This window comes from Panthera onca, chromosome D1 (genome assembly GCF_046562875.1).
Source record: "Panthera onca isolate mPanOnc1 chromosome D1, mPanOnc1 haplotype 2, whole genome shotgun sequence".
In the NCBI taxonomy this organism is placed as follows: Eukaryota; Metazoa; Chordata; class Mammalia; order Carnivora; family Felidae; genus Panthera; species Panthera onca.
In genome coordinates, this window is record NC_138348.1 from 66,692,641 (window position 1) to 66,716,974 (window position 24,334).

General features: G+C 35.8%; 1 protein-coding gene across 18 annotated transcripts in view; it reads right to left on the reverse strand.

Moving 5' to 3' along the window:
• The window catches only part of DLG2 (discs large MAGUK scaffold protein 2), a 2,113,447-nt gene that overhangs the window by 469,655 nt on the left and 1,619,458 nt on the right, over positions 1–24,334 (reverse strand). For all 18 annotated transcript variants that reach the window (XM_078433028.2, XM_078433029.2, XM_078433030.2 and 15 more), the window contains 2 exons: positions 12,557–12,701; positions 10,170–10,308 (listed from right to left, as the gene is read on the reverse strand). In XM_078433028.2, coding sequence (XP_078289154.1) covers positions 10,170–10,308; positions 12,557–12,701 — 284 coding nt within the window. The remainder of the gene's footprint in view (positions 1–10,169; positions 10,309–12,556; positions 12,702–24,334) is intronic.

The following is a 24,334-nucleotide window of genomic DNA, read 5'->3' on the forward strand; positions in this document are numbered from 1 at the left end:
TTTTCCTGGTGCCACAAGTCATTAGTTTGTCTCTCTCTCTCTCCCGCATTTTATTTAAATAGGCTCTGTTGCTATGCCTTAAAGTTCACAGTTCTTTCTTCCACAGTATGTATACTGACATTTTCACTTCAGATACTATTTTTTCATCAATGTGTAACATGGGTTTATTTCATATTTTCCATTCCTCTCTTCTTCATTCACATTTGTTTACCTCCTTTTTTGAGAGATTGGCTATACTTATAACTTTTTTAATCTTCTTGTCTGCCATTTCCATCATCTCTGTCATTTCTGGGTCTGTTTCTGTTGGCTGAATTTTCTCTTGATTATGGGTCACATTCTGCCATGGGATGGCAGGTTGGAGACAAACACCAAGAGTTTGCTTTTGGAAATGTTAAAAGTGTGATATCTATAAGGCAACCAAGTGAGGTGCTAACTAGGTGGTGAGGAACTAGGTATCTATCTTTTTTTTTTCTATTTTAGAGTTTATTCATTTATTTTGAGAGGGGTGGGGACAGGAGTAAAGAGAGAGGGAGAGAAAGAATCTCTAGCAAGCTCCATGCTGTTAGCACAGAGCTCAACACAGGGCTTGATCTCACAAATCATGAGATCATGGCCTGAACTGAAAGAGCCTCGAGTCAGAGGCTAAACCAACCTAGCCACCCAGGAGCCCCTGGGCATTTATTTTAAAGAACTATGTAATTAAGAGATGTGGTCAGAAAGATTATATAAGCATTATCTGTAATAAGAAAAATCCCAGAAGCAATCTAAAGGTCCAACAATAGGAAACATTTATGGTTTCTCTATACTACATAGCTGCTAAAAATATGTTTTTAAAGACTATTTAAAAACTTGAGAAAATGCTCAAGATATGATATTAAATGAAAACAAAAAAAACCCACTGTACACAGTCTTATCCAAATTTTATAAACAAACATGCAGTTATAGAAAACAAAAGCTTAAAGAAAATATATTAAATATGAATTATCCTTCTGTGTTAATATAGTATTTTTTATTAGTTTTTCTTTCTATTTATTTTATTTTACATTTGTCTTACATATATATATATATATACATATATATATATATATACATATATATATATGTATATATATATAACTTTTATGATTAGGGAAACTAATAAGAATTTATTGGGAAAAGAAAGAGTAGTATGAGGTAGTAAAAGGGGCAAGGAATAGATATAAAGACTGAGAAGGCTATCTGGGGGAAATGTATGAAAGCAGTATTTTTAAAATGTTTTTTTCCCTTTATACTCAGATTTAACTTGCTTTACTATTAAGATTAATTTAGATTACCTAGTAGCAAAAAGTGAATGATGCATCCCCCAAATTCAGGAAATTGTTTTAGTCTATGATATATAAGAATATAAATCTATGGAATTCAAGAATTGCATCCCATAAGTTTCTTGTATTTTGCTAAGGCAATCATTAATATTAACTGGTAACCTCACTGACAGCAGCATATGATATATGAGATGGCAGGAAACCACTCAGGGATTACAATACTGGCGTGGATAATTTGCAAAGTATACACCCAGATGTGGACAATTAGGGATCATCTGTCTTCTGTCTACTATTACTATTACTGACACATGAATGTAGAAATACTCTTAGAGGAAGAGGCCATGTCTACTTGTCTGGAGTCATAATATACACCTTTTTTCAATATCATAAAGATAAAGGCCAGAAATAAGTAGCCATTGTGTTTGTGATAGTAGTTTCCTACAACATGAAAGGACAGAAGTCAACTAATAGGTGATTGCCTGTACAGTGGTCTCTCCAAAATTCTCCATTGTCCACCATTAATCGTTTTTTGGTCTCAACTAGATCTGAAGGCCAAGGTTATTAAAATGTAATGCGGCATTGATTAAATAACGATCTACTTGCATTTTACATTTATAACAACAATAGCTATAGATGTGCAATAGCCATCTTCCATAAAATTATAAGGCCTAGAACTGTGTATTTATGCCTGGCTGATTTATTAGGTACACAGGAAATGATAAAATTCTAAAAAAGACAAGTTTAAAATCCTCATTACTATTTCATTTTTCCTAATATTAAAGTCATTTCCCTGACAGCAAATGGCAGCTTAACAGGTTTTCCAATACATATTTGGAACCTCCTTTAATTAAGATTTGTCATCTTCCTCATTAGCATACCCACTCATTGTATTTCTAACAGGACAGCACTATCAATCATGCCTCATGGTTTATGTAAGTAAACCTAAAATGGTTATGTGGAGCCACCATCAATAAAGAGAAAACTCCCCTTGAGGCTCCACTTGATGGTTTATCTTATCCTCCATCTGTCTCACTAGTTTCGCCCCACTCTCTCCTTCCTATCACTATATTTGGCTTCAAAGAGACATTATAATAGCAGGCTCTACATTAGAGGAGTCATGCACAGGCACAAGGCACAGAACAAAAGAGATTACTCAGAGACACTGCTGATGAATCTTTGATTTGGTTAAGTTTTATAATGTACTTTATAAAGCCTGTGAGGAGTTTGATGCTGTCCATGTTCCACAGAATTTCTTTTAAGGGAAAAAGCTACATGATGTTGGTTGTTGAGAGCTACCATGAATAAAAAAAGGCCAAGTCAATAAATTATCCAGAGGATAATTGTATTTAGCCACAGAGGTCAGATTGATAGGTTGGTTTCTGTTTGCTGTTGTTTGTTTTTTCTTTATCATATTGGGTTCCACTGAATCCTATATTAGATTTTCAAGGCTGGTGGGGCAGCCAGAAAAATGAAGATCCATAATAAAGCATTCAGACTACATGACTTTCTGTAATAAAATGTTCTGCATCATAAATTGAGAAAAAAGTATACACAGATAACTTTTGAACAGCTACATACCATCGTTGGCCACATTTTCAGTTCATGGAGGATGTTTACCAAAAATGATTTTATTTGTGGTGTTCATCTGAAAATCCTTGTTTTTTACTACTGATAATACCCAACGAGGCAATTGAAAGCTTTTTTTTTTAATTGAGAGGTATTATTCTGCTCCTTTCATAAATGAGAAAACTGAGGCAAAGGGTGATTGCATAATTTGCCCAAGGTCACAGAGCTAGGAAGTGGTCAAGGTGGGACCCTGCACAGCATGGCTCCAGAGCTAGTGCAGCTAATCTCTCTGCTATACAGCTGTTAATTCTAGAGCAGGATCAGTTGTCTGCACAGGGCATAGCCAGTTCTTTGTATTATACGTGGTTAAAGATGAGTAAGAAGAGATTTCTGTCAGAAGAAAAACTTTCCAGTTCATCCAGAAATGGTTTCAAGACATTAATTTTAAGTTGAAAAGAAGAGAGGCTAGAACATGCCCAGATTTGCTCTGAGGCAAACTTTTGTCTGATCATTTAAGAGGCTGTCCTTAATGGAGACCACAAACCTTGAGCCATTATTTTTTTTTAACATTTATTTATTTTTGAGAGACAGAGAGTGGACAGGGAAGGGGCAGAGAGAGAGGGAGACAAAGAATCTGAAGCAGGCTCAGGCTCTGAGCTGTCAGCACAGAGCCCGGTGCGGAGCTTGAACCCATGACCGTGAGATCATGACCTCAGCTGAAGTTAGATGCTCAACTGACTGAGCCCCAAACCTTGAGCCATTATTAAAGGACTGTTTCTATGACACAGAATTAATAACTGACAAGTCTATAAAAGTTAGGCCTGTGCTTCTCAAACCAGGCTACTCATATGTACCTTAGGGTTTGTTGTACTTGTCAGGGACTGAGTATCCCCAGAAAAAATAGTTTTCTGGTGGGTCAATTTCACTTTAAGACTTTGGACAAAATCATTTCATTTGTAATCAAAATACTTCTACATTAAAGCAAACAAGGATATTTCCCAAGCTTTTAGGAGAAAATACAAGATTTTATGTATTTCATGCTTGAGAAAAAGCTTCATTCATGTTCTACCCCAGATCCTGAGGAGAACAAGTTCCTATTTCAAAGCCTAAGGGCATGTGGATTTGAGAAACAGTAGTTTAGTCTCTATCCATTTCTGATCTACAAAGGTAAACATCAAGCGAAAAAAAAGCATCAATGACAGTGGCAAACACTTAGGCTGCTCCTGAACAATTACTCTATAGGTGATAAACACTGTAGAAATGGTCAGTAGCAAATTAGCCTGGCTAAAGCAGACCTGCTCCTCATGCAGAACACTGGCTATTGAATCTAGCTCTGAAACAGAGCTCAGGTGGGGTTCCTCTTCACTGCTTCCTCTTTCCTTAATCCCAGCTGCCATAACCTCTCCCCTCATTTCTTCAATGGCACCTCTACTTCTCTACCCAGCAGGGAGGTTTTCTTCTAATATAAATCAGATAATTTCATTCTCCTGGTTAGTATTCTTTAATGGATTCTGAATGCACTCAATATCAGACCTATGCTTCTTTATCATTACCTACAGAGTCCTATGTCATTTGGCTCCTGACTCCTTCTCCAAACTAATTTTTGGCCATGTTCCCATTAGCTCATTTCTTTCCAGCCAACCTGGACTTCCTTACATTCCTGAAACATGCTAAACTTATTTCTGCCTCAGTGACTGGCCTTGACATTCCCTTTTCCTGGAATGTACTTTGTTTAATCTTTAGATCACCACTTTCTCCTTTTATTCAGGTCTCAGCTCATCCTATCTCCTCAGAGAGGCATCCCCTGGTTACCCCCACTTGATACTGTTCCCTTCCCCAAACCTTGTCTATCACATTATTCTAGTTTTTCTTTAAAGTACTTACCAATAACTGAACTTAACTCATTTATCTATTTGTCTCTCATTTGATGCCCTAGAATGTACATTCCATGGGGACAAGAGACTTGTCTTGTTTGCTCATCACTGAAACTTTGTTGCTGATAACCATGTTTAACACATGGTAGAAGCTGATTATTCAATGAATGAATGAATGAACAAACAAATGAATGAATGCATGAAAAGGACAACTGGAATACATTTTAGGTACCATATCCCATAAGCTATTGTTCTATAATTTGGGGAGAAAGAGTAGAGGCAGACTCTAGCCTGATGGGCTCATAGGTATTTAGCCAATAAAAAAGTCAAACTGGTGAATATCAAAACTGGATTCATTCTTGAAAGTTTCTGGAGACAAGAAATCTTTCTTGAGATTTCATTTAGTTTATGTTTTTTTGAGCAATCAAATTATGTGAGGCAACATTATGTAGAGCCAATCAGAAAGACACCTGGGTATACTAAGATCAAGGCCAGGTGAAGTTGGTTTCTATCACTGGGAAATATATTGCTCATAGCTATAATTTAGAACCCTGGCTTTTGTAATGAAATTTATCACATTCATAACTTGGTAAATTAAGTCACCACTTCTTGAAAGAGCAGTTATACACTGCATTTCAAAGTTTTTTGGTTTTATTTTATTATCAATGATTTGCTTGTGTATCCTAATAATATCCAGCCAGATGGTAAAGGTCTGTGCTTTGCACCTCTTCTGGGTAACCAGGTTGACACTTGGCCCAGTAGAGGCAGAATCCTTGGTTGCAAGTAATGAACAAAGTGGACATTGCTCACAGGTGATCATTGATTGTTTGTAGTTTTCATAATTGTTACCTTCTTACCCCATTCAGAAACAACAACAACAACAAAAGTGAACACCAGCTTAGGGAAAAAGAGTAAGCACTAGTTTCGGCATTTGAAGACACAGGTTCTATATCTGATTCTAATGCTCACAGTTATGGACATAGGGACAGCTAACCAATCATTCTGGGCTTGTGTTCCTTACCCATCAGAAGGAGGAAGATTAGACTTTAGATTCATTGATGGCCCTTCCAAGTCTGAAAGCCTATAATTCTCTGAGCCAAAAATACATCTCAGCATCACAGTGATAGCTTTCCAAATTAGGTTTACCAAAAATCTATGACCAGACATCTACATCACAATTAATACTGATTTATAGAAGACTCAACAGACTTTCTACTAAGAAAATTTTATCCAGGGCCTTTTTGTTTGTGCTTTCTCTAAATCAACAGAAAAACAAAATTTCCCAGTTTACTCGTGTTTCCATAAATAGTAAGAAATAATTTTGAAAAATCTAGCTAAGATAGTATGCATTTTTCTATTCAAAAATCCTTTAAAAAGTTCTTAACTATATCCAACTCTGCCCCCCTTCAAATGTAAATATGATTCAGGAAAACAGAAATGTTTCTTACGATAGAGTAAGATATCACAAGCATATGGAATAAAAAGCTGACAATTTGATGACTATTATTGATGATGACAATAATCACACATTTGTAATCAAAAACTTCAAAGAAATGTTTCCCTGTTAGCTTAAGTCCTATCATTAGAGATCAATTCTAGGAATTGATTTCTATTTTAGGAAAATTCAATGTAGGCCTCAAATAGAAGCTACCATAACACCTTAGGATCATAATAAATTTATCTAGTCCTTTAAAAACGACAACTTTCACACATATTATCACAAGTCCATTAGGAACGTATCTTTTCCCCCTAAATTTATAGACGAGAAAATCAAGACTCACAGAGATTAAATGTTCAAAGTCATCTAGGTGTTTAGTTGGTAGGAACGGGACCAGAAACCAGTCTCCTGACACAAGCCCAATCTTCTTTAACATTTCTCCATGGAAACTGAATGCATAGGATGGGATGTGGGGTGTGAGGCTGAGGCATTGGAACACAGACAGACCTGAATTCAAATTCTGATTCTGCTATTTGCTTGCTGTATGAAATGAGGCAATGACTTAAACTCCTTGAGCATTTTTGTTATTTATAAAAATGAAGAAAAAGAATATAATGTAAATAAGGGCAATAATACATATTAAAGGATTTTGTGTTAACAGTGCATGGTAGGGATCTTTTTGTTTTTACTACCTTATGTATTTTAAATTTTACAAGGAGGTTGCATACAACAGAAAGGGTAGGCATAGAAAGACAACTTAAAGGTAGGAACGATACTCTTTTCTGAGTCTTCTTTTTCAAGCTCTAACACTTGCTTTATTTTATTCTATTTCACATTCTTCTATGAATCTGCATATACTACCCCCTGCCATGGATACCCTCCCTGATCCCTTGGTTTTCCAATCAAGGCCTACACAGTTTTTTCAAACTCAAACTCAAACTCAAACTCAAACTTATCTCCTCTTGAAAACTTTCTTTGATTCCATAGGCTTTTCCTTGGGCATTCATATAAAACTCAAATTCATTTACAAATCTTTACCAAGTAAAGCCTGTGGTGTTAGTAAACTCTGCTAGGGCAGCACCAAAGCACTTCCTAATGCTCTAGTTTTGTTTGTTATAGTTAGTAGTTCCCACACTTTGACATTTTACAGACCTTTTTCTTTTAAAAAATGAGAACTGATACAAGGTTGTGCACATTTCGTTTTCTAAGTAAGGAAATGGTAAAGTAATATCTGCCATTTACTACCACAAAAAATATGACATTTTGATACCAAGGCACATAATCTCAGAATTTAAATAAAAAATAATAAATTAGGCTTTATGGGCACTTTCACAAAGAGGGTCTGCATAATCAGGGAATAGGCATTGAGGGATCCACTGGTTTACCTCTATTTTTGTAACAATTTGAGATTTCTTGGAGATGCTGTTTTTTACTCAATTTTGCATTCCTAGTATAGTACCTCCTGTCTGGTAGGAAGTATCCAATAAATATTTATGAACAAGGCAATGAATTTGCCTTTGAGCAAATACCTCTGAGATCCATGGTAGTGTCTCTAGCACAGGCCCTTGTGAGAGGTCAAAGCAATGGGGAGAGTGGAGGAGGGTTATATGTGCATGTGTGTGTGTAAACTGATATAATTTACTTCACAAGTTTGCCAGGCACCAGTCATTTGGATGATTCTATGCAGAGTTATTAGTGAGATTGTCCTGCCAAGGAATAAAGGAAGAGATGGGACAAGAACTACAATACTGAGGCATAACAATAGAGGAAGAGGTGGACTCTATTCCTATGATGCCATCAGTAAAAACATTCCATGCAGCATGTTAGGTAGGGTAAGAATTGTAACAAGTAGAGTTACTGTAAATAGACAATATTCATTTAATATTCATGATGTGTCAGGCCTTGTTATAAGTTCTTTGCATGCATTAAGTGATTAAATCATTACCACAGTCTGTTGAGAAAAATTTGATTACTATTCCCATTATACAGATGAAGATACAGGCTTTCAGTGGTTGAATAATTTTCTGGCAGTCACATAGTTCAACAGTGGTAGATATGGGTCTCAACTCTGATCTAGTTGCCTTTAGAACTTACCGAAACTCTTGGGTTCCTTTAGAGCTACATGTGTCTATGATGAACAGTTTTATTCAAATTGGTTTTCATTTTCAAAATAAAGAGGAAATTAAAATATTTCTTCCTGGTCAGGATTTTGTAGCTGGCAGGGCACTCAGTTTTTCTACCTAAAAGCTGTGTGACTATATAAGGAAGTTCTTTAACATCTTTAAACTACAACTTCTACATCTATAAAATGAGGGTGAAAGACCTTCTCTCTGTGTTTTGGGGAGAATTAAATGAGTAGCGTATGTAAAACAGCTAGCAAAGGGCCTGGATTATGAAGGGGATTTAATCAATTTTAATTCCGTATGGAGCCTCGCAAGATAAAACGACATTTTCAAATTAAAATCATATCAAATATTAGTGATAGAATGAAAGCAAATAGATCATTGCTCTGGTGAATAAAGGTGCCTATATTTACACAATTCTTTAGAGAGCCATGAGGATTATCTTTGCTGCAGCCCTCATTTTAATTAAGAGCACAAAGATTAGATGTTTCAGCATAGGAAGAAGTTTATATTTGATTTATACCACAGATGCACATTTGCATCATCTAAACATTCCATTCCTTGGCTAAAGATGTAACAAGCTACTTCAGCAAACCTGAAATTGCAAAATAAATGGAAAATGCTTAATCATTTAAAAAGAAATAGCAAAGGAATGAAAAGATCCAAGCATGCACGGGTACCGGTGAGGAAAGTTAAGCAGCAGGAAGTCTCTATTTTTTTAAAGGCTGATAAATGGCTTCATTAGACAGGCAGGATATTAAACCAAAAGGGCAAAAGGGTCCGTCTCTGTCATTTTTATACACAAATACTTTCAGAAAAAAAGTGTGTACATATTTATATGTAATCTCATTTTGGGTAAAAGTATTATTCAGTGAGAAAAGCAAGTTGCAGAGCAATTTCCAAAATATGAATTTACTTTATAAAAACAATGTCAAGCCCCATCTATATCTGACTGTGAATTTGTATAGGTTTTTATGAATGTGCAGAAGGTATGAAAGGTTCAGGCCAGGATGTTACATTGGGAACCTCAAGATGGTTGCTGTGGCAGGAATTTGGGAGAGAGTTTTTTTCTTGAACATTTTTGCATTACTTTACCAAATGCAATGAGCATATATTACTTTGGAATAAAAACATTTAAAGATAAAAAAATGTACATTTATTACTATTTACCCACTTATTCATTTGGTGACCTATTAATTATCTAATATTTATTGAATCCTTAAAGACAATTAAATCAACCAAGTTGGTCTACTCTGTGAACTGTCACACCCAACTTTTTCAGAGGCATGCTGCCTAAACTTAGTTTTATCCCATGGCATTAGCGATGCCTAACAGCATTGCTGATAGCTCTGAGAGCTCTTATGCTTTAGGGACTTGCGGGTGACTTTGCTCCTTTTCTTTCTATGTGTGGCTATTGCACTAAAGGAAAGGTTGACCCTCTTTCCAATTCCACTGAAATGTGAGTATCCAGTGGCATCAAAAACATGGAAGTTAGAGTTAAAAGACCAAGTTTCCTTTTTATTTTGAACTGCAACAACACCTTTTCTCAAGTAACAATACTTATCTTACAAAATGGCTGTCAAGCTGAAATGACATCATGTGTGAGAGTGTTAATAAATTGCAAAGTGATGAATAAGTGTATATAACTAATTCTCACAAAGAACTAGTGATTTCTGATTCCTATTGGAGGACAATGTCAAATGTTTACAAGAATTTGCAGATTTCCACTGGAGACAAATCTATAATAAGGCTGAATAGTGCTCAGAAAATTTACTTAGCCCCCAAAGCTATGGCTAACATATTAGGCAAATGCAGTTTTCTTTCTGGTAATGATCACAAACCCAATTAACCAATAAGCATATCTGACCTGGTGTAATCATCTTCAACAAGCATGTGCTTTGGAATCGGTGAGTACCTTCCTGGAGAGATGGGCGGCAGGGAAGTTTTATATTCTAAAGTTCCATTGTTGCCAGAAAGTAGATGGTTTTCCATTGGTGGAGAATAAGCTAAGGGGTGAAAAAAATAAAAGAGAAAAAACCTGTTATGTGGGTGATTCAATGTGTCATGCTACAGTTCTGCTAAAAATAGGAAAATTTTGCTACATGCAGAGGATTTTCTTGTCTCCCAAGAGGGAGGAGTTACTGTTTGTTTGCATTTAATATGCACAAGCCCATGGTGACCTTTAAGACTGGAAAGATGTAATAACATTCATTTCTATAAACCCAGTTCATATAATTTTAGATGAAGAGAAGAATTGCAGGAGAGAGCCAGAACACACATTTTCATAAGGATGATTAATTTTCTATTGAAATAAAAATGTTAGCTTTCTAATTGCAGAGCATTCTTTTCACATAATTAATACCCAATCATCAAATCTAGAAGGCTCCTCGGAGGAAGTTCTTGCATAAGACCTTAATTCTCAGATATGCTGTGCTCCCATCCCAGAAAAGCTAAGAACTCCGGCCTTTATTTTCTATTCCTCCACAGTAATTCATTTCCCTTCTGAATGACTGAAAACCCCTTCTGGGTGGGTCTTTTGCCTCCCATTCCTCTCTAGAAATCCCTTTTATACATTTAGAAACACAGCTCTGATAATGTTTAAGTACTCTCCATTGCCACTATTGTATTAAATATAAATGCTTGATTTGTCAGTCTTACAAGATTGATCCATTTTAATATCCCACTTATATCCTACAGTTCTCAAACAAAGGCTAGTTTTTACAACATATGTACTTTTATCAGTAATCCACAATTTCTGTCTCCTAACACATCTCTGATTTTGAAATTTAATCCATTCTTTAAGATACAATTTAAATGCCACCCTTTGCATAAAGCATTTTATGATCCTTCCAAAGACAGATGATATCCTCTTCCTTTGAGGACCCAAAGTCATTTATTTTTACCATTCATATGGCATGTACATCCCTCTTATATTGCCAAATATTTCTACTCTTCATATGTTTGAATTAGCCATCCTTCCAATGAAGGCCATGATTGCATCTCCTTTGTATCCCACATATTACATTGTAAGGTGTCTTACACTATTAAAGTTACTCAATATATTTATTTTTTTAAATTGAATAGCAAAGTTTTGTTTTATCGCTTTCACCTCTTTCACATTGACCTTACATTCCCTTCATGAAGCAGCTCAAAGTCTCAAAGCTGAGTTTTCTAAATTCATCCAGTTTGAAAACCTTTGAAAGTTAAAATTCTTTCATATCCTAAGGTAAGGCTGATCTCAGTTTACTGCATGCTTGAGAAAAAGACATATTTGGGGGGTAAGTCATTTTCAAATCATCATTAAGAAAAGCAACAGCTAACATAATGGGCAGGTAACAAAATTATTCAGCCTTTAAATTTCTCTCAAGAGAAACATATAAATCTAAGAGAGGTTAAATGAGTTGCTAAGACCATAGTACTAATTAATGCCAGGTCCTGAAGATATTCCGTGTTTCCAAATCTCACGACTGGTTTCTCAACACTCCAGAATGAGCAAGCTTACTGATGTTGATAAAACTGTTTCTTAAACTCACATCAAAAAAATAAATTGCTTCTAAATCTAGTCTCCAAAGACAGAACCTTAGACAAGGTTCTAACTGACATATTAAGAGGTGAAGAAAACTTGGGGCTTATGTAGCAGTGGACTTTATTAGGATTCAACGCAGCATCTCATAGTGAGTTGTTGCCCTAGAAAACCCCACCCACAATCCATCTCTACTGCCAGAGTGACTAAGAGTTTTCCCTGGCTTCCCTGCCAATGTAATATATTCAGGTAAAGGTAAGAGCCATGATGATGTTGACAGAGGGTCATAATTCCACCATTCAAGTGCAAGATCCTCTCCCCAGGAAGGAGCACAGTGCTATCTCGTGTCTATTTTGCCAGTCTCTCTTTCCTGCGTTGCTACTTTATAGATTTCAACTAGGAAGGGGGAATACTATGGCCTGAGAGCTATCATGCTTTAGGGCCTTGAGAAATAACCTTTAAAAATGTGTTGTTACTATTGTTATCACACTGTCCACCACATATACCATAAGCCTTTCTTAAATGGTGGGCTTCCTAACCCACTAGGGAGTCCTACCTTCAAAACACTAGTTAAGGCCTTGTAAGGCAACCCAGGGAGTAAAACACAGCATCCCTTAGAACTATTTCCACAAGCTAAACAAGAGTGAAGATGCAAGCAGAGGAATTTGCCAAGTTTTGCAGAATTTTAATTTTATAAACTTGGCAAAGGTGACAGTGAGTGTGGTGCTTACAGTGAGTAATGTCAGGTGGACCATAAGGATCGGTCATATAAATGGTGGTGGGTTTGCCAACTTTTAGATAAACGACATCAGATGTGTTCTTCAATATTGCTACCGCCTCTTCGTGAGTCACTTCTTCTAAACTGTAGTTGTTCACCTGAAAGGAAAATAATATTCAATAGTAGAGTCAAACCTATGCAGGTGAAAAGAAATAGTTAGGCAAAAAGATACGTAGAGTTATGACCTTATTTAAAGATTAAATTGCAATCATTATAAGACAGTATCTACATTAAACTTTGATAGAAAAGATGGATTAGCAGCATTAGCCAAAGCAGATAAGGTACATTTGTTGATGTCAAAAAAAAAAAAAAAACAAAGTTGCTTCTGTCTTTTTCTATGAGAAAGGAATGTATCATAATGGAAATAAGAATACTATATATAGAGAAAAGAAAAGAGGAGTCAAATGTCTCTCTTCTTATGCTATAGTTTTTCCAATTACAAAAGTAATACATCTTATTGAACTAAAAAAAAAGTAACAATTAACCAAAGTCTCCTTATTTGGGGTATGTTTCTTTAAACAATTGTGACCATATTGTACATATTGTTTTGGAACCTGCTTTTTAAATATAGACTGACCATTGGTCCATATTATAGATGTACTTCCACAACATGACTTTGTTTTCTATACAGCATTGTGTTGTATAGTGGTAACATAATGCTTTAACCAATCTTACTAAAACATGTTCAGTTTGCTTCTAATCTTTTTCTACTATAATGTTGCAGTAAAACTTTTTTTTCTATTTTTGTGCACAACATTGATGATTTATTCAGGATAAATCATGCAAGTGGAATTGTTGGACCAAACTGTAATATTCATATAGTTTCATTACATTATATAATATTATATTAACATAACATTCATTACAGTGGATCTCTGCAGCACTTCTCTTAAATGGTGTAAAAATATTTATGAAATATTTTAAATACCTAGTATTTAAATATCTTATTTGGCTACTATTTTTTAACCAAGAGATTAGTTAATTTCTGCTGAAATGATGCAGATTAAAATAAAAATGCCAAAGAACATTAGATTGGATCCCTTACATATTCTCTGTACTATTTAATTAGCATGTTAGTCATAGAATGCCTTACAATATTGCATTTGTTTATTTTTGCCTTATGTTGTCATATAAATTCAATGTGCCAATTAATTCTTTTTTTTTAAAAAAAATTTAAATCCAAGTTAGTTAACATGTAGTGTAATAACGATTTCGGGAATAGAATTTAGTGATTCATCATTTACATATAACACTCAGTGCTCATCCCAACAAGGGTTGTCCTTAATGCCCCTTCCCCATTTAGCCAATCCCTCCAACCAACACCCCTCCAGCAACTTTCAGTTTGTTCTCTATATTTAAGAGTCTTTTCTGGTTTATCTCCCTCTCTGTTTTTATATTATTTTCACTTCCCTTCCCTTGTTTCATCTGTTTTGTATCTTAAATTCCACATATGAGTAAAATCATATGACATTTGTCTTTCTCTGACTGGTTATATCACTTAGCCTCTAGTTCTATCCATGTTGTTGTAAATTCTATATGCCAATAAATTCTGGATGGTGTAGCCCATCAGGGACCCCAGGACTGGAGGGAACTGAACTTGATTGATGTGTATAAATACTGACCATGAATTCTCCATTAAGCTATAAGCTTTTTCACTGGTTCCTATAGTTCTCTTCTAGACAAATGACATTCTCTTAAATCCTTTTGTATTTCTACTTGTCTAGCCCTTTTTCATCCATTGGTCAAATGCATACCTATAATATGTCAGTCATGGTTCTACACATTAGAGATGTAGTAATGAATATTAAGAATGAAAATCCTAATCATAGCACTTATATACTCTGTATTAAACATGAGGCACTATTCCAAATTATTTACACGTATGAATACAATCAAACCTCACAACAACCTGTGTGGTGGCTATTATAATTTCTTTTCATTTTACAGATTAAAAAAGCATGTATCCAAGAGGTTAAGAAACTTGGGCCAAAGCCATTGATCTAATGACCAATTAGATCATGGTAGATAGTGGTAGAAGCAGATTAAAAGCCAAGCAGTTTGGATCCAGAGGCCAGGCTTTTAACAACTCATCGCTATTACTCTCTCAGATAGATAAGGTCCCCAGCTACCTAGAATCTCATATTCTAGTAAGACACAGTTCAAACTTCAAGCATGTTTACTGAGAATGACTTTGCATGTAGACTCTTAGACCACCAGAGAAGTCTTTACGCCAGAAGGCAGAAGTTGAGCAAAGAGTGGAGGTGAGAAGTGGGGATAATAGTGGTTTACAATAGTGGGATTTTAGACTCACTATTTGGTGACTATAAAGAGTTGGAACATTTACACAGATTTTAGTCATGGAACAGGTGGTATGATCCTGGCAACAGAACACAGTGGTTAAGAGCATATGCATCTGAGTCATGCAGACCAGGATCTGAGACCTGGTCCTGGCTTTTACTGGCTGTGTGACTTTGGACAAGTTACTTAACCTTCTTAGCCTTAGTTTTTGACATCTATAAAATAGGTATGATCATAACTGTTGCCTCAAAGGGTTATTTATTTAAATGTATTGACCTATGTAAAATGGTAGGAACATTAAAATGCTTATTAATGTTAGCTATTATTTCTATTACTATTACTATTGTCATCATACATCTCCCTTCTCAGGAAACAGGAACTCTTGGTTGAAATTTTTGCTGAGCATTTTCCTGTAAACATCTGTGAGCTGATGAGTTTAATTAGGGGACTGTTGATGAGGCCTCTGTGTGGTCTTTTTAAAAATTCAGAATAGTACAGGATCTGGACCAAAAAGTGCTCTTTTGTGCTGAAGTCTTCAAAATGTTTTTCATGAAAGTGGGTTTATTTGGGTTAATTATGTGTGTGCATTATCCTATGAACTCTCAAGATAAAGGGCCTACAGCTGGAGCTGATTGTACTCAGAGAAGGGACATTATACTGATTGGCTAGTTGCTCCTGTCATTGTTTTTTATTGTCTTTTTTCTTTTGCATCAAGTATCTGCTTATAATGGTGAACACTGAACAACTGGCCTGATTTCAGAAAAAAAAATATGTGCATTTGAATGCAGTGTTTCTGTGGGTACACTAGACAGAAAGGGACATGTGTACAGCCTGGCTGTATGTATGCAACAGGACAAGGACTGAGACCAAGCAGAGAGGCTGGAGGTGAGAGGACTCACTTCCTCTAAAAGAAAAGGGAGGACTCAATATGAGCACGATGCAGAGAAAAAGGAGGGCAAACTAGCTAAAGAAAGAGGTGACAAAAAACTTGCAAGAGAGCATGGCCAGTGTTGCAGGAATCAAACATAGGTATGTGATGGTACAAAGGGAGGAGGTGTGGGGCAGGAGAGGGGTCACAAAGAGGAATGGGCAATGTACAGACAGTAAGATGCTGACTTTTCCATATTTATTCAGGAATACCAGCATGTTGTTCCTAGGAGGAAGTAAGAGGTGGATCCACACATTATCATAAACAAAGTACAAGGAAATGTGGGAACTCTAGAAACACTGTAAAAAAAAATCACAAACTCCCAAGTTCACTTTTGAAAAAGGGAACAAAATTGCTGGTCATTAGATAAGAGAGACATTGCAAGAAGCAATGAGTAATGGATTGAATTGTTGAATCACTATATTGTACATCTGAAACCAATGCTGTATGTTAACTATACTGGAATTAAAATAAAAACAACTTAATAAAATTAAAAAGATAAAAACTAAATTTAAAAAGGAGACTAATCTAATGTGCTAATGTCAACAATATGAAAATAAATATGCATAAAGACTAAAATCTCTGTAGTACATTGCAATTCACTGCTATAATAAAATTTATTTTAAAAATAGTACTATGAATAAATAGGAAACAATAATAGCTATCTTTGGAAAATATTTTATTTTTTCATCTTTTCAGTAAGATCATGCATTAGTTTTGGTTAGAATCAAATTAACTCTATACTTATTTATTTATTCATGTTTTTATTTTATTTTTGAGAAATAGACAGAGTGTGAGTAGGGGAGGGGCAGAGAGAGAGAAGGCTCCAGGCTCCAAGCTGCCAGCACAGAGCCTGATGTGGGGCTCAAACTCATTAACCGCGAGATCATGCCCTGAGCTGAAGTCGAACTCTTAACCTACTGAGCCACCCAGGCGCCCCAAATTAACTCTATATTTTCAGTGAACAACAAAAAAAGCTTCAAATAAGAACAGAAACAAAGTGCAGTGGATTCATTATGAAGCACACATAACAAGATCTCATGAGTGTTAAAACAAATTGGAATAGAAAAGAAGGAAGTTGGTTTCTCATGCCCAGTGAATTGAAATGACTTAATTTAAGAATAGCCATATTTTAAACCTAGAGGTTTCTAGAAATGAAGGTAATTTGGCATAATGAGAGTGAATTTTAAATGTAGCATAACATCTAGTTTTAATCCCTAGATTCATGAATTTTGGTCAGTTAACACATTTATTAAGCCTTCATTTTCTTATATGCAAAATGGGGATAATACTAATTCATTTGTTGATTTACTTGCATTTGGAGAAAGAAGGGATACTATGATTGGGAAAATACACTGTGTAAAATAAAGCAGTATACAATCATCAAACATCACAATCATACACAGTGCTTTTGCTAAACCTGCTGCTGAAAATAGTTTCTTTGTGTTCAGGGCTCCTTGTGTGAAAATCATCACCCCCTACCTTCTACAACACTTACTTTTGCAATGCCTCTTCCCTGCTTAAGACTAATCTTCTCAAGGGCAATGATTAGCTTGTTCTTCTTCTTATTATTATTTGTTACACAATGTGACAGCAGTTTCAGGTGTACAACATAGTGATTCAACAGGTTTCTACACTATGCTTTGCTCACCACAAGTGTAGCTACCATCTGTCACCATGCAACACACTTACTGCAACACAATTACAGTATCATTGACTATATTCTCTATGGTATACCTTTTATTCCCCTAACTTATTCACTCCATAATGGAAGCTTGTATCTCCCACTTTCCTTCACAGATTTTGCTTATCCCCCATCTCTCTAATTAGAGTGTTTTTGTCTTTGTACTCCCCAACTGATGCACTATAAATAATGGGCACTTAATAAATGTTGAAACAATTAGCTAAGTTAAAAATAACAATGTGGTATTCGAAAGGAAGAGCTATCACAATTGCCTATTTTATAGGAAGAATGAAGCATTCATATTAAGTTTTATTTATTTATTTTTGAAGGAGGCTCTATGCCTAGCATGGAGCCCAAGTCAGGACCTACACCGACAACCCTGAGGTCAAGACCCGAGCTGAGAACAAGAGTCAGACACTTAACTGACCCCAGGCACCCCAAGTTTCTATTTTACATTTGTGTTGAGTCAGAGAGGAATGGGTAAGAAAAGAAGGTCATTCAACAAACAGCACATATTTATGGGACACTCACTCTGTGGCAGGTATGAGACATAAGGATGAAAGCCGGTACAGAATGTGAACACTGGGTCACATCACATTATAAGGGACACAAGCTCCAGCAGTGTTAATTTCTTCCTCCTCCATAATTGTTGATGCATTTCTTAACTTTTTATTCCATATATAGACAGAACAAGCAACAATGATGTTTTGACTGACTCTAGCTTCCTCTACAGCAGTAGTCACCAAAATGAACAGTATGATATGAACCCCAAGGCAACCCACTGGATACATGAAGAAGTATCTGAACTTCTATTAATATTTATCACACTGATTTTCATCTTTCTATTTTTATGTACATTTTAAAAATGTGCATCATGTATTAGCAGTGTGATATATGTGTGCAATTTAAAGTAGAGAAATATACATATATTAGAGGCAACTTTTTGTGTTTTACTGATGGAATGTGCTATTAAAATAATTTTAAAACTATTGCTCTGTAGTAGGTACCAATATATGTTACCTAGAGAGCAAATTCTATAAACAGTTATTAAACAAATATAAGCAAAATTAAAAAAAATAATATAATGGCTTTAATACTTAAGTAAAATAGGTCACTACATTTGCAGTGAATTGTTACTTTATTACATTTGAGAAAAGTTAGAACACAGTCCAAGAAATAATTCTCCAGATTGTTTCTCCTGGTGTTTCAGAAAGTACCCTAACTGCAGAGGACAAAATTTGAAGTGTGAACTATTTCTAAATGCCCTTTAGTCCATTGTTGGAAAATTCTAAATGATGCTGTACCTACCAGCTTGACAGAATGAGGGTTACCACCAAAGTCACCCTCGGGAGAAGCACTGGAACAGCAGCAGAGCAGGCTAGAATGTGAAGAAGATCAAGGAAGGACTGTGGTTCTTAACCTGGCTACACCCTGGAATCACTGGGAAAACTTAAAAAAAAAAAAAAATGAAGTACAGCACCTACCTCGGAGATTCTGATTTGATTATGCAGGGTTGACTGAGGCCTGGGCCTCCATAGTGATCTTAGCATGAGATTCAAATATGAAAGCAAGATTAAAAACCAGAAGGGCTGACTAAACTTGTGGAAGGAATGTGGCTTTGGGACATTGAAATCTAGGTCTGAATCTGATTTCCAAATTTATTAGTTATGTCATATTGGGAATCCCTTTGTCATTTCTGAGCTCTAACTTTCTCTTCTGGAAAATAAGAATAACAGGGGCGCCCGGGTGGCTCAGTCGCTTGAGCATCAGACTTTGGCTCAGGTCATGATCTCAGGGCTTGTGAGTTCGAGCCCCGAGTCAGGCTCTGGGCTGACAGCTTGGAGCCTGGAGCCTGTCAGATTCTGGGTCTCCCTCTCTCTGCCCCTCCCCTGTTCACACTCTGCTTCTGTGTCTCTCAAAAATAAATAAACATTAAAAAAAATATTTAAAAAAAAAAAAAAAAAAAAAAAAAAAAAAAAAAGAAAATAAGAATAACAGAAATGACTGCCCTATCCATCTCTTAGGTGTTAGAGGGAGGGCTGTGTGGGTGCTGCAGGTGAAAGGCTCTTTCATGTGCCAGTGGCAGGAAAGGGTGAGCGCCCCAATCTTGAGTTCTGCTCAGGTAATGATCCTAGGATCACGGGATTAAGCCCTACCTCAGACTCTGAACTGAGCATGGACCCTGCTTGGGATTCTCTCTCTCTCTCTCTCTCTCTCTCTCTCTGTCTCCCTTTGCCCATTTCCCCCATTAGTGATCTCTCTCTCTAAAAAAATAAATAAATAAATAAAAATTCTACATATTTGCATTGTCTTCGAGATGATTTTCTTATTAATATTTGGGTGAAACTAGGCGATTTTGTGAATCATCAAAAAGAATAATGTAAATCATTCAGAAAATTGTATTGTTTCCACTCACATTCTCTAAATTCACTCAATGTCCTCAAATAGGATATTAATTTTGAAATAAGAATAAGATCTGCTCACACACAGCACATCCAGAGGATATTCTATTGAACACTACTAGTTCTAAGTGTTCCATGAACTTCATTTTAAGAAAAGGGTTCCTTACTAAAATAGGTTGGAATAGTGTTCAAGTTAAGTTAGTTCCTTGACTATAGGACTTCACCAACCTTTCAATGTACTTAAGTTCATTGAGAATATGTAAAAGAGGTGAGATAAAGGTTGTAGAATTCCCCAAACTTATGTGACCACTGATCCTTTTTGTGGGACACGGTAATGAGATCAATATTTAAAAGACATTAGGAAACACTGATCCAAGGCACTGTTGCCATGGTATAGAGGCCAAAACAGAAGAGCAAAGATGTACATGACTTGTCCAAGGTCAATTGGGTCAGTTAATTCTAGCTGCCTGGGACTTGAATTCAGTTATCCTGTCTCTGAGTCCACTGTCTTTCCACTTGACTTCAGTGCCTCTGTTACCTTCTCCTTGTCTACAGCTTCCCTTTAAGGAAAGAAAACATAGACTTATTTTCTGCAAATAAAGTAAAAGTTCTCTGACAACTTTTTTTCTTTGTATGTCAAGCAAAGGTTATGGAAACAAGTGACTAAGACTATACATAAAGTTTCAATCACTGTGTGATGAGGGTTTTGACAATTAACAGCTCACGTTATACCTGTAAAGAAGAGTCAGATGACCCTGGATTCGAAGTTTCTGGTATCGTGTAGAAAAACAATGAAGATGATCACATTTCTGTAATAAATGTGGCCCTATGCATCATATTGATAGAGCTTAATAAAAACCAGTGTGCATAAATATGTGAATGAATTTAAAAATTATCAATACTGTTAATCTCTGACCATCCGTTCCAAGAAATCAAGGCCAACAGCTAATCTATTTAGTCTACAATTACAACACTAAACTACAGGTACAATCCGTAAAAATCAGATGTCATTGTCATTTGACAAAATAAAAAACAAAATCTAGTGAATGATAATAAGGGCCAAGCAGCAAGGGAATTTAAAAAATATATTATTTTGATAAAGGGAACATATACTATTCTGGGTGTCCCATGAAACATCAGAGGCCTGACATTAAAAAAAGTCATTTTACTTGGGTACTTGGGTGCTTGGGTGGCTCAGTCCGTTAAGCATGTGGCTTTGCTCAGGTCATGATCTCACAGTTTGTGAGTTTGGGCCCCCCTTCAGGTGAGCTTGAGCCCCACTTTGGGTGAGCCCCACTTCTCTTTCTCCCCCTCTTCTCTCTGTCTCTTCCTCACTTGCACTCAAAAAATAAAAAGTCATCTTACTTGAAACACTAAAAGTCTTATTGCAAAGGTGATAACCAGGGTAATTTTTTCTTTATAGTAGAATAAATGTAAAGGTCAGATGTGACAGGGGCGCCTGGGTGGCTCAGGAGACCAACTTTGGCTCAGGTCATGATCTTGCGATTCCTGGGTTCAAACCCCATGTCAAGCGCTGGGCTGATAGCTCAGAGCCTGAAGCCTCCTTCTGGTTCTGTGTCTCCCTCCCTTTCTGCCCCTCCCCCGCTTACACTCTGTCTCTCTCACAAAAATAAATGAACATTAAGAAAATAATTAAAAACAAAGGTCAGATGCTACAATATTGTCTGTGGCTTTCAAAGTGGGGCGATAACATTCTGAGGAATTAAAAGTTTTGTAAAAGGGTAATCTATTTATTGAAGATAAATGGATATGTGGTAAAATTTAGTGCAAGAGTCAGAGAAACGTAAAATTTAGTGCAAGAGTGAGAGAAACTGTGTAAAGCATCTTAAAAGACTGAGTGGGGGAGAAGTGGCAAGATCTAACTTTTCAAACAAATGCAGAAGAGGAATTCGTCTTTACCTTTCTGTTTCCAAGGGACAGAGCTATGAATAAAACAAGAAATGCACAGAGAAATGTATTTTGATACAATTTTAAGAAAAGAAAATCTAATGATGGCTGGTATTTAATGGATAGCTTCCAAAAAGCATTAAGTTCTCAACTCTTCATCTGTTCTAGCAGAGGTGAGGGACTACTTCGCATCTCCATTTTGTAGCTTCTGATGTACCAAATGAGTTGGAATAAGATAACATCTAAGACAAACACTTTTCAATTCTGACATATATGAAGTACTTAAGGGGAAAAAAAGTACCCACCATTGATGGTATGAGGAAATTCATGGAATTTCACTTTAGACCAGTTTGCTTACAGAACTATGAATGAATAACATACAGGGAAAGTTTTCCTAAGAAGTGAGAGGAGGGAGTGGTGCAAATTGCTTTACAAAGAATATCTATTTAGAGAAAAATATACAGAGTGTGGTACAGCTGGTAAATCACAGAATCCAAATTATTTGCACCTCCTTTGGGGGAGGAGAGTGGAAAAGGACAAAGGTAATGATGATACGAATGTAGATAATAAAGAGAAAAGGTGGTGGAAAGGATTGACAGAAGGAGAGCATTAATAAATATTTTTGGGTTGAAGCCAGATAATTGGTCCTTTGGGAGCACTTCTGGGATTTTTTTTATTCTTTTCCTCAGCATTATTTTTCTTTCAGAATATTATAAAATGAATCATTTTCTTTCATTTCTAGATTCCGTTTTGCAGTTGCCTTGGAAGTACTAATTATGTTTTCCTTACATAAGAGAGGAGAGGCCTATTATTGTTGAAAGTTCATTTTTGTAAAAAAATATGCTTTAAAACTCAAAATAGTTAAAGATTATGTCTCAGCTTTTTTTGAAATCATTACATGTACGATGAATATCAAGAAAATGGTAATGGAAAAATAGCATGGTGCCTGGAAAATCCTTTATCAGAATTATTTAGACTTTGAGGGTTTTTTTGTTTTTTAAGAATTTTAAAGTAAAGCTAGACATTTAAACAGAACTTCAGGAAATCAGCACATAGCATCTAGCATGATATTATCATAGCAGCAGCTGAAGAAATACCAAAAGAGTTGTCTACAACCAAACACTTACAGAATAATGAGTCTAAGGTCAAATGTGTCATTAATGAGTCATTAATTTAGAATGAAACTGTTCTCTCCATTTCTCAAAGTTAGTGCTGTATAAAAGATGGATATCGTGGCTTATTTTATTCATGAGTCAATAAACAATAAAGTTCATATTCTTGAGAGAAGTTGTTAGGTCTTATACCTTGAAAATACTTTTCTGGTTCAGAAGATATAACATCATAAAAAATAACTTTTACATTAAAGGCAAAAACAAAAACAAGAATAAAACAAAACAAAACAAAACAAAAAAACAACTAACAACCAGCAAACCAAAAAATGCAGACTGTCTCAAGAATAAAAATAGTAGTTCTACTGTACAGCATAGTGGCTACTGCTAAACAATAATGTATTCCATACTTAAAATTTACCAAGAGGGTAGATCTTACATTAATTGTTCTCACCACATACAAGCACAAAAGAATAATAGTAGGAGTGAAAAAAAGCTTTGAGAAATGGTGAATATATTTATGGCCTTGATAATGATGATGGTTTCTTGGGTATATAATTAACACCCAAATTCATGGACCTGTATACAGTAAGTATGTAAAGCTTTTTATATGTCAACCATACAACAACAGCAACAAAAAGGTTTAAAAAAAAGAAAATGATAGCGACCAGGTGGTAAAGAAGCCAAAACTCTTAGTTGCAACTTTGAAGTCATTAATGCCACATTTTTCGCCCATCCACTTTGCCCATACATTTTCTCCTTCCTATGTTCCTTCCTATGTAGTGGTTATTGCCTGGGACGTGGTAAAGTATTCAACATATTACTTGTTAAATAAAGGAATTAATGAATGACTGAATGAAAGATAAAAAAAGGAAGGAAAGAATTGACTGACAAATTCTAGAAAACAAATCACAGCCCATGCTTGGTGGTGACAAGCCAGAGTGCCTGGATTTGAAATCCAGTTCTGTCCATTGTTAACTATATGACCATGGACAAGTTAATAAACATCTCCATACCTCAGTTCCTTTTTGTTTATATAGAATAGGTTGCTGTGATAAACATATATTATAAAAAATGACTTTTAAGGACATGGAACATGCCAAATAAATACTAGTTATCAAGATTATTATAAAGGTCTTATTCAGAAAATTCAACACCAAGGTCACTGACAACTATGAAACTAGACAAATGGGGCTAAAGACAAGCTGTCTAAAGCCCAGGGAAGTGGGCATAATGCACTGTGAGGTTCAACCTCCAAAACTTGCACATCACAGAAACCGCAGTTCTGTCAAGAATATAGGTTGATCTTTTCCAAATGTGTGTTGGAGATAATGGCTCCTTGCAGAGATTAGAGGCTATGTTTTACAAGGGCAGACATATGACTAGAAATGAGTATACTTAT